Source organism: Micromys minutus (genome assembly GCF_963924665.1).
Source record: "Micromys minutus genome assembly, chromosome: 6".
NCBI classification, from domain to species: Eukaryota; Metazoa; Chordata; class Mammalia; order Rodentia; family Muridae; genus Micromys; species Micromys minutus.
The window spans coordinates 27,201,907-27,213,232 of NC_137975.1; the positions used below are offsets into that span (position 1 = coordinate 27,201,907).

The 11,326-nt window shown below is 52.7% G+C and overlaps 1 protein-coding gene across 3 annotated transcripts in view; it reads left to right on the top strand.

Annotated features, from left to right (window-relative positions):
* KIF21B (kinesin family member 21B) overlaps window positions 1–11,326 on the top strand; it is a gene marked incomplete at both ends in the record, with an annotated part of 43,079 nt that extends 31,753 nt beyond the window's left edge. The window contains 11 exons of one of the 3 annotated variants that reach the window (XM_080917639.1): window positions 385–590; window positions 675–752; window positions 2,520–2,633; window positions 4,487–4,525; window positions 6,495–6,631; window positions 7,259–7,439; window positions 8,502–8,666; window positions 8,958–9,075; window positions 9,525–9,695; window positions 10,074–10,273; window positions 11,272–11,326. In XM_080917639.1, the coding sequence (XP_080773765.1) occupies window positions 385–590; window positions 675–752; window positions 2,520–2,633; window positions 4,487–4,525; window positions 6,495–6,631; window positions 7,259–7,439; window positions 8,502–8,666; window positions 8,958–9,075; window positions 9,525–9,695; window positions 10,074–10,273; window positions 11,272–11,326 (1,464 nt within the window). Of the gene's footprint in view, window positions 1–384; window positions 591–674; window positions 753–2,519; window positions 2,634–4,486; window positions 4,526–6,494; window positions 6,632–7,258; window positions 7,440–8,501; window positions 8,667–8,957; window positions 9,076–9,524; window positions 9,696–10,073; window positions 10,274–10,735; window positions 10,836–11,271 lie in introns of those variants that run through there. The other 2 variants (XM_080917637.1, XM_080917638.1) reach the window with 2 other exon arrangements.

Sequence of the window (11,326 nt, forward strand, 5' to 3'; positions counted from 1 at the left end):
CCCTGCTTCTCTTTCCTGCAGCTGTTTGTTCAGCCGCATGAAAGTCAACAGGAAGAGAGTTTTTTCCTTAACAGCAAGGGGTTAGTGATTAGAAAGAACCAGCACTCAGGGCTTATTAAAGTCAGACTCAGGAAACCTCAGGCTGTGTGGTGAGCGGTGAGCTGTGCCTAGTGCTAGGTGAGTGCCCGTCAGCTCCTCCCTCAGGCCAGGCAGGATCTTTTCCTTATACTCCTTATACTCCGCTCTGCTTGCTTTCTTCCCCTAGAATCTCAGCCTCCTGTGTACCTGGGGTTGCAGGTCTGCGTCATCAGGCCGGACTCACTTTCTCTTTATTGGTCTGTCCATCAGTTGGGCAAATTGGTCCACTCATCCTTCCTTTCCTAGGGTGAGCCCAAGCTGTCTGCACAAATGAAGGCCGTGTCTGCGGAGTGCCTAGGACCCCCGCTGGACATCTCCACCAAGAACATCACCAAGTCCCTGGCCTCCCTCGTTGAGATCAAAGAGGATGGGGTGGGCTTCTCTATCCGGGACCCCTACTACCGGGACAAGGTCTCACGCACCGTCAGCCTGCCCACCCGGGGCAGCACTTTGTAAGGAGGGGGACCCAGGTACACGGACGGGGTCAAGGAGGGCAGAAAGTTAGGTCTCAGATTCACCGGAACCTTCTTTTCTAGCCCTCGGCAGTCTCGAGGGGCCACGGACACATCCCCTCTGACCCGAAGGAAGTCTTATGACCGGGGACAACCCATCAGGTAAGAGCATCTACTCCAGAGTCACTGCCAGCCCAGGCCTTAGGTGCATGGATGGCTATGAGACTCACCTCTGTGGACCATCATACACACTCGCCACGGCCCCTTGGCCTCCGTCATTCAGCTTTGCCATGAACCCCTGCCAACCACGTCAGGTGTGGGCTCAAGAGTAGCCATGTCCATGAGGCACCTGAAAGCACACAGCTAAACCATGGGCTGAAAACTCCCGATGTGCACGCCACCTAGACGGCTCGCAGGAGCTTTGCCTGGTATTGTCCGAATGTGCTTTAACCTCTCTTTGTGGCCTTAAATCCTTTATAGTTTCAGTTTTTTCAAAGGCTTCCTCCTATGAGGGAAGCTCAGACTATAAGAGAAGTCATGTAGGTCGGGCACACATGGGACCAGCTCTGCACTTTGCACATATATGACCCTTTATAGCCCAATGGTCATACACTTGATCTTAAGAGGTTTGGTGGTTTTCCCAGCTACATCGGCACTGGGCTCAGAGTAACCATTGCAGCCTGCCTTGCTAAGAGGCAGGAAAAGACACCAGCCTCCCATCTTTACCGAAGTAGATGCTCATAGCACTGACATGCATGTGGTGCTGGTGGACAGGAGTTGAACAGACATTTGTACACTTGGACCCTGACAGACTTCATCCTCAGAGAACTCAATGATGCTGTGGTCTAAGGGTGGAGCTGAAATCAGGAAGCTGATCCAAAGAGAGGGGAATGTAAGCACAGCTTCCCAAAGAGGAATAAGCAGGCCAGCGAAGGCACAGGCTCTTCCTTAAAGGAACTGTCCGTTCTCCTGGTTCAGTGTTCTGAGTCACTGGTCCCACTGAGGATGGAGGGCCGGGTTCCTGTGAGGAGATGACTGATTCCGCATCACCATCACCTTTTATTAGGTCCTTCTCTAGTTAAAGGAAGCTTAGTTACTGTATGCTGTCTCTTGATGGAACCAAGGAAGCTTGTGTAATCTTTCCCAGCTTTCTGAAGCTTAGCAACATCCAAGAGCACTGTCACATGCCTTGGAACCATTTCAGTAACCAAACCCACCATGCAGCCCACACCTATAATCTTAGCACCCAGGAAATAGAGGTTGGCGGATCCTTTGCAAAGTCAGAGCCAGCCTGGTCTACATGGTGAGATCATGTCACAACAGACAAATAAAAGGGAGGAACGTCGTTGAGAAGCCACTGACGAACAGAGAGCACCGATAAATAAAAACTGTAACCAAGGCATTGTCAGGACACTTGCTTCCCAGGGTCAGGGTGGAAATGGCCTGTGCAGGAAGCACGCGTGGGAGTCACTCAGAATTCTCACTGCACTGCTTTTCACAAGTCTGAGATCCACACAGAAAATGACTGTGGGGTTACAAATAGGTTTCAGAAAGTAGGTGAATATCCAAATATGCCATGAGGGAATTATTTTTAAGAACAGCATCTAGGGGCTGAGGCGATGTCTCTGTGGTTAAGAGCACACTCTGTTCTTCCAAAGGACCGGGGTTCAACTCCCAGCTCTCCTAGGGGCTCAGCGGCTGTAACTCGCATACTAGGGTGTTTGGCGCCCTCTTCTGGCTGACACAGGCACTGCAACACACATTGTGCATTGGCACGAATGCAGCCGGTACACAAACCACATTAAACCAAATCAAATCAATATTTAAAAGGAAGCTCGGTCCTCTGGGGCTCTGTGGTGGGACAGAAGCCAGGCAGACTTACGGGTGACGGCATGATCGCCGTTGACTCTCTGTGCCCCTATTTACCAGATCCACGGACATGGGATTCACACCTCCCTCATCACCTCCTACTCGGCCCCGCAACGACCGCAATGTCTTCTCTCGTCTCAGCAGCAATCAGAGCCAGGGCTCAGCACTGGACAAGTAAGGGCCTTTGGGGAGCCAGGGAAGGCACTGGGTCTGGGAGGGAGCCTGTGGGGCGGGTTAAGTGGGGAGATGCCAGCCCTACTGTTCCGGCTCCTCTGAGCCACGAGGCCCTGACACTCGCAGAAAAGTGGGGGCACTTTTCTGTACTGACTAAGGGTCTCTCCTTCCCTTCGAGCATGCTGGGATGCCAGGAAAAAAAAAAGAGAGAACTTACCTCACGAAGGTGGGACAGTCATTAGCGGTGGCCCTGTGGGGCAAGCATGCCAGAGAGTACTCTAAAGTGCCCCTTTTATCTGCTTCTGTCTTTGCTGTTCTTGGAAGCCCTTCCTTTCTTAAGCTCCAAATACTACCTGATTGCCAAAGCTTCACACAAGGCCCCATGATCCTTGAGCACTGCCCAGCAGACAGAGACCTCTGAGGTCCCCATGTGGCAGCCTCACCTGCAACTGTGCTGAAGCTCTGGTTGCTATGCTCTGGTTGCTATGGGGCCATTCTGTTCTCAGCCATCCCTATATTCAGAAGGTGCTTAACGTTGCTTTGCAGTCTGCTGCATATGCATAATTCCATTTGAACTGTCAGCCAGCCCAAGAATTGTCTGTCCTCCCAGCTTTGCATAAGGATATGGTCCAAAGCAGAGCCCAAGGGCTCTTGCCTAGAAAGTGGCCCAGAACCTAGGGCTGCTGACTCGGTCCTGACAGCTTAATCTTGCCTTGGTGCAAACAAACCCCATCACTCCTGATTTTATCTCTGTGCTCCCCCAAGCCCACTGTGATCATCTTCAGTTCCGTAGTTGCCCAAAGGGTACCCCCTAAAAGTTTTTTTCCCCATGAGAAGCATTGATGTTGAGACCTTGAGGGGAGCCCAGATTGTATACTGCTTGCTGTACATGATACAAGCTCTATCCAGCGTCTCCCATAAGTATCCCCTTCTGCCTCAAAATGCTGCTCCCTAGATGATAAGATCGTGAAGGCAGGTCAGCATGCTGGACACTGTCCTTCCCCAGGCTTGCTTCAGCTCAGCTCCTACTGAAGGAGCTGTGGACATTTCTGGCTGTCCTTATCATAATCCATACATCTACCCCAGTGCTATGCAATTGACTTGGCGGGTCACTTTTTTACTATTTATTTCTTTATTCTGTTTTTAAAACAGGGTCTTGCCATGTGGCTAGACTATCAAACCCTTACTCTTCTGCTTTAGCATCTTGGGTGCTAGGATTACAGGCATGTGCAACTACATCTGGCTTAAACCTGTCTGTCTTTCATCTCTCCTTCCTTCCTTCCTTCTTTTTTTTTTTTCTTCCCAAGAATTGGGCTAGGATCCTGCCCATCCTAGCCTGGTCTACAGGCTTTGGTCCTATCCACTGCTCCTGTCTTGGGACCCACATGAAACAGAGTTAGCTTCTAGACATGGTCTCAGTGAGGAAAAGAGCAGTGGGGTCTTCTTGTGAGCTTGGACAGGCTTGAGCACTGCTGGGGTGATGCGGTTGGCCCCAGCTTATGCAGTGTGGACCAACCAGAGAGCTTGGAACTAGCAAAGAGACCTGGAACCATCTCCCCAAGAGTGGGCTGGCCCCCCACACCTCCTGTGGCCCCCTCCTCACCCCTACCCTGTTAGCTGAGAGACCCCCTGGTGGTCCACTGCTGGAGGACTCTCCCAGCTTTCAGGCCAGTTTGTCCCCACCCCGACCCCACCACCCTCCTCGAAGGCCTTCTTCCTCTGCCTCTCTCTGCCTTCCCTGAAGAAAATAACCACCCTCCGACCTCCCTGCGCTGTTGCTGCCGCTGCCCCCCACCATTCCTGTGTGTGTTTTCCTCTCTCCCCTAATCCGGCTAATTTTCTGCCCTTCCCAGGTCTGATGACAGCGACTCCTCTTTGTCGGAGGTCCTGAGGTACACACAGATGTCTCTCGTGTTTGATTCCCCTTCTGCTCTCTTCTTTTTCTCTCTGCCTCATGCTACACCAGCCCCCTCCTGCCTGTGCACCTGTCCTCCGCATGCAGCCCCTCCTCTCCTAGCCCCTGCCTCTTCCATATCCGTGTCCCTCCTGAGATCACTTCTCCCCCACATGGTTCCTCCCTCTCATGGTGACCTCATGGCCTCAGACTATGCAATGCCTGGCTAGAGCTAAGGGCTTGCGGCGGGGGAGGGTGCAGTTGCTTGTGGCTAGCCCTGTTCTCTTCACCCTCCTGCCCTGGGCAAGGTGGGGAGGGACATGGAAGCCTGGGGTTGGGATGGAGTTGAAGCAGAGCTTTGCAGAGCAAGAGGTACCTACCATAAGGACAGTGTCAGCCTACTAGTCTCTTGTTGCTGTGCTTGAGGTTCTTGTAGGTTAGCTTGTGTTGGTGGGTGAATCTTGCAAACCTCGGCTCCAAGGGAAGCAGTGCCCTTGCTTATATAGCTTATATAGCATGCAGTTTGTGGGTGTCTCCTCCCCAGCCCATGGGGCAACCAGAGGCTTGTCCTCAAGGCTCCTGAGCACAGATCTCCCATGGCAAGAGTAGACCTGGGACCCTGGCAGCAGAAAGCTCTCTTCTAAAGGACGAGAGCTCCCTCTAGCTCTCCACCAAAGCTCTCTGCTCACCATGCTCTGCCCTGTGGTTAGCACCACTGGTTCAGCCTCCTGTGCCCTGAAGCCTTGCCCGTAGCTGTTACCTGTAGCAAGCCAGCCTCTTCAGGATGCAGGCTCCTTGTGATACGTTTTCATAGAGACATTGGCCTAACTCAGCCCAAACCAGCATCACAAGCTAGGAGCAAAGCAGCTCTTCTACATGTGTTTATCTGGCAAGTCGGCATGCCTGGCTAGTATTCTGGTGATGCACCTAGCCAACGAGCAAGCCTGCTGGGCTGTGCAAGAGTGCCCCACGTGGGATATCAGTCATCTGGTAAACCCCCAGCCACTGAGCTCCTGTCAGCAACAGCGTTATCTTTTGAACAGCTTAAATATGGTTTTAGATGTAACCTGGCTGGCTCTCATCCCGAAAGACCTTCGTGAGAAAGACAAAACCATCCTCAGAACCCCAAGAGGTAGATAGAGCAAACCCCTCATGCTCACTTGGCCTTATTCCTGCTCATGGAGTGCTGTGCAGAACAAGTAGGTACCATTCTGGGTCCAGGCAGGCTAGTTCAAGAGAGACCCAAACATCCCAGCCCCAAGCGGGGTTGTGGTCCCCTAAGGTTATCTGTCCTTTTCAGATTTTGGAGGGGTTGTTATTTGTTGGTTGGTTTGTGTTTGATAAGATTTTCCTATATGGCCAGGCTGGCCTTTGAGTTCCTTTTGTAGACCAGTCTGCCCTCAAATTCCCAGCAATCCTCCTATTTAAGCCTACAAAGTGCCGGAATAACAGCATTTATTCCTTTGTAAGTAATAGCACAGGTTTGTCTATGCTGGTCCAGCTGGGGCTCTGTGTAGATATCCATCTGCCTCACGGCTGGAAGGTGCCATCCCCAGAACGTTGAAGTACTGGGAGGGCAACAGCCTGGACATCCTTCCCACTCTCCTTTTAGTCCCCCAGTTTTGATTACCAAAGAAGCATGTAGGCTAATGGGAACGACAGAGGCCAATTCTAATACTTGCCTCTGCCCTGCCCCACCAGAGCTGGCTGCATGCTTATCTCCAGCTTCAAGTCACGTAGGCTTCCCCTACCCTGTTCCTTCCAGCTTGCCTGGCATGGGCTAAGAATGGCAACCACAGCTCTTTCTGGCTCTCGGACATTGGTGAAGTTTTGCTAGCAGCCTCAGAATCTCTCATTCTTCATTGTCCCCTCTCAACCCACACCCCCTTTCTTCCACGTGCCTCAGTCATCCTGGTCCCAATCTCCGTGGCTAACCGGCACATCCTCTCTCCCTCTCTCCTGGGAAGGGGCGTCATCACCCCCACTGGCGGAGCAAAGGGAGCGCGGACGGCCCCGCTGCAGTGTGTCTCCATGGCTGAGGGCCACACCAAGCCCATCCTCTGTCTGGATGCCACTGACGAGTTACTTTTCACGGGATCCAAAGGTTCGTGGAGACTTGAGGGGCCAGCAGGGTTCGGCTCAGAGCTCACACACCCAACACACCCCTGGTTGAGCCTTCCCTCCCATGTTGATTCTACCACTACCCACCCCTCCAGGCCAACATCTCAACTCTCTAAAACCATCACTTCCTCCCCAGTATTCCCCAACACCCACGTCATCTCTGCCGCTGCATCCAGCCAGTCCCTCTGGTCTCAGCAGCACAAGTTTATAGCCCTACATCTCAGTCACAAAAAAAAGAAGAAAAAAAATTAAAGCTTTGACCAGAGGAAAGAACAAGTTCGTATCAGGCATTCATAATAGGAAACCTGTATATGCATATATGGATATATGTATGCGGCATATGCATACATTTATACACAAAGGGACAAGTGGTTAGCTGTCAACTGAAGTATGATTGACTGGCTCCAAGCTTCTTCCTGTTTTCTTGATGCTTGGTCACTTAATAAGCAGTAGATTTGTAGAAATTTTATTTCAGCCCAGGACACCTCACAAGGATCGGAGAATTCACCATTGTTTAAAGCTCTCGGCCCTTTCTCGGTCTCCTGAGTTTTTATGAGACTGCACATGCGTGCATGCTTCTTCCTCAGACTTGTTTCCTTGTCTCTGGCAGACCGTAGTTGCAAGATGTGGAACCTAGTGACAGGGCAGGAGATTGCAGCTCTCAAGGGCCACCCCAACAACGTGGTTTCTATCAAATACTGTAGCCACTCGGGGCTGGTGTTCTCTGTGTCCAGCTCCTACATCAAGGTGTGGGACATCCGGGACTCAGCCAAGTGTATTCGGACACTCACGTAAGTGTACCACTACTTGAGAATAGCATTTCTCTGCTTAGGTGACCATTAAGCACAGGACAGCCTGACTATGTGGGCACGAAGGTTCTTACTAGCTCATAGAGTTGCTTTGACTCCAGGGGGGAAAGGCACCTTGGGGGACAGTTTCTGAACAGCAAGTTAGCGAGCCTTTGGTCTACCTTTGTCTCTGTCCTCTGAGCTCTACCATTTGAGATGGACTGCACAAATCCCAAGGATTCCAAAAGACCAGCAGGTGGCAGCAGCCCCCAAAGCCAGGCCTCACAGATGGGCCACCCAGCATTGTCCTGCTTGTAAGGACACAGACCCTCCTGAAGTCAGGTTCTGTCCTTACACGTACAGTATAAATCACGAATTGTTTAATCTGACATCTGGAAAGCAAACACAAAGGATATTTAGGGCCCTGAACTTATTCTGCACGATGCAGTTGTCACAGGTAACGTCACACATTTGACTGAAGCTACAGGATCTACAACACCCAGGATGAGCCCGATGAGGTTGGGTGAGGATGTGTCCATTATAGATCAGCCTGCTGTAGCAAAGGCTGGGCTGTGGGGTGTTGACAGTGGGGGAGGCTGTACACGTTGGGAAAGAACGAGGTATATAGGAAAACTGCCTTCCACTCAGTTTTGCTGTAAGCCTAAAGCTGTCCTTACTTATATATATTGTCTGTTTGGTATTTATTTATTTATTTATTTATTTATTTATTCATATGAAGTCTGGGGGCGGGGATGAGGAAACAGAGGCTCAGAAGTTAAGTGATATCTACATGAACCAGCCAGCTTCAGAGTCTGACCCTGGACTCTTAAAAGTCTATTCAAACCCACCCATGCACACCAACAGGTGATAGAGACATGTTGGATTGAGTGTGGCTCTCCTCCTGGCCCGGCTTCTAGGCAAAGCTGTTCTACCCAGATAGGGAGAGAGGCATCATGGGAGAAGTGGCTTTTCTGAGCTGGTCTGAGTGAAGTTGCTTTGTTTCCTGGCCTTTGTGGGTAGACTCTTCTGACCTCTGGCTTTGCTTTTTTTCCCCCCTCTGGGTAGGTCCTCTGGCCAGGTGATCTCAGGAGATGCTTGCATGGCCACATCTACCCGCGCCATCACCAGTGCCCAGGGAGAGCATCAGATTAACCAGATGGCCCTCAGCCCCTCAGGCACCATGCTATACGTTGCCTCTGGCAACGCTGTCCGCATCTGGGAGCTCAACAGGTGACCTACGTAAAATATCTGGAGAAGAGGCCCAGGGGAGGTCCATAGGCTTTTGCATGGTGTGGCCCACTCCAGGGTGGGCAGGACCTCAACTGTGCCTCTAGTCCCCCACTCTATGAACTTGTCCCCTGCCTCTGAAAATTTTGGTCCTTGATCTTGCTTTGGAGGGGAGACAGAGTAGACTGGCCAGGTCTATCTAATCCAGATCAGGTTCCCTCCAGTCCCCTGATCCAATGTGAGTGCCCTGCATCCGACCCACTATCCCTGCCTGGGCCTCTCTCCCCACTGCAGGTTCCAGCCCATTGGCAAACTGACCGGCCACATTGGCCCAGTGATGTGCCTGACAGTCACCCAGACTTCAAACCAGCATGACCTCGTGGTGACTGGCTCCAAGGACCACTATGTGAAGGTACCTACTGCCTTGACACGAGCCGTGGTCTCCTCTGCCCTGAGGCCTGAGTGGTGCTGTTTACTGGGAACAGAGAAAACCCAGTGAGACTTCTAGGAACTGCTACTGGAGAGGGCGTCTTGGACAAGACAGGAAGATGTATGTAGATAGAATTATTCTGTAGATGTGAAAAAAATAACAGCCTCAGTGTGTGAGGAATGCAGGTAGAGCCTCTGAATGGGAGATGGTGCGACCATTAAAATGATAAATAGGGGGGAAACACAAAGTACCTAGAACCCAGTGATTCGGTTTGCCCTCTGTGGATACGGTTGGACACTTTGGTGGCCTGAAAATAGAAAGCAGCAGAGAAAAGGAGAAGGAGGCCATGGGACCATGTTCTTCCGACAGTGCTGCAGGCCTGTCCCGATTGGTCATGCCCCTGTCTGAGCTCTGCTCCTCTCCGTCCGCAGATGTTCCAGCTGGGTGACTGTGTGACCGGCACCATTGGCCCAACTCACAACTTTGAGCCCCCTCACTACGATGGCATTGAATGCCTGGCCATCCAAGGAGACATACTGTTCAGTGGCTCCAGAGACAACGGCATCAAGAAGTGGGACCTAGAACAGCAGGAGCTCATTCAGGTTCGGGGAAGGGAGGGAAGGGACGTGCCCAGATCCTAACAGAGCCCCTCCGAGACTGCTGTCCCCCACGCCCCTCCCCCTGCAGCCTGTGGTGATTCCGTTGGGGCCCTTGCTCCCGGTTCTCTGTGGGAACACTTGACTTTGGACTAGCTCCTTCACCAGGAGCACAGAGTCAGAGTGCGGGAACTGGGGAGAAGAACACATCTGGGCTTTGGAAGCCCCTCCCAGGAATGGTGGAGTCTAATCTTCATGAGAGCAAGAGCTGCCAGGAACCGGGGCGGCATCCCTCCACCACCAGCAGGAGGGGTGTGTGTGTTCCTAGGACCCTGGGGCGGGCCTTCCCTTCCCTACACCTTATCAGTCCTGGTCTTTCTACAGCAAATCCCCAATGCTCACAAGGACTGGGTGTGTGCCCTGGCCTTTGTACCCGGCCGGCCCATGCTGCTGAGTGCCTGCCGGGCAGGCTTCATCAAGGTCTGGAATGTGGACAACTTCACACCCATTGGTGAGATCAAGGGCCATGACAGCCCCATCAACGCCATCTGCACCAACAGCAAGCACATCTTCACGGCCTCCAGGTAGGCGCTAGGCAGAGAGAGCTGCTTTGCTCCCCTCCTAGAGTGACTGGGTTGACAACTGGCTCAGGGCTCTGAGGTGCCCCCCATACACAGATCCCATTCACAGAGCAGAACCCCACAAAGAACTCCTCTCTGTGCCTACTGTGCACTGAGCACTAAGCACCCTATGTCCTGGGTGCTGCACTAGGCAGGACACCAGGAAACCACTGCACCTCAGGCCAGGACTTACCCCTGCAGTGATGCCAGTCACTGTCACCCCTACACAGGAGCTAAGGACTGCCCTGCCATCCCCACACCTCTGCCCTTCCAGCTGCATCTCTGGCCCCTGGACAGGCAGTGCCAGGCCCTCTATCCCAGGGACACTACTCAGCCGGGTTTCTTCTTTTCTCTCCTTGTTCCCACCTTCTCTCCCCTCCCGTCTCTTCCTACCTCTCTTCTCTCCCTCCCTCCCACCCCCAATAGTGACTGCAGGGTGAAGCTATGGAATTACATCCCTGGACTCACCCCCTGCCTTCCTCGACGAGTCCTGGCCATAAAGGGCCGCGCCACCACCCTGCCCTGACCCTCCCCCGTCCTCTCTCTCTCTTCCCCTCTTGCCTTTTCCTGTCTTTCCCCACCTCGATCTGAGCTGCTTCTTCACGGTATGAAACTGTTTTACTCTTAACCTTCTTACTTCATGCCCTGCCTGGCCCCACAGATCACCCCCCCCCCACTCTGACCCTCTTGCAAGCATGAGCAATGGGCCAGAACCCTAGGTGTCAGAGAGCACAGGGAAGGCACTCAGGCCCAGACAAAGCAAACCGGGAATGCCAGTCTTGCAGGGTCTTTGAGACTGTGACCTGGGCCCTCCCTCTGCCCAGTACCCTTCCCTGTGTGGTCCCCACTGGTCCTAAGCAGCATCTGCCTTAGCCCAGCCATATGTAAGGGAGGTGGGAAATCTGCCCAACCTTTACTTTTGGAGGCAACCAGCTGAGCAGCCCCACTCTGTCCTCCCCCAGTGACCTGACAGTGAAGTTCTGGAGCATGCGGCGGCTACCAGCAGCCCACCCTTGA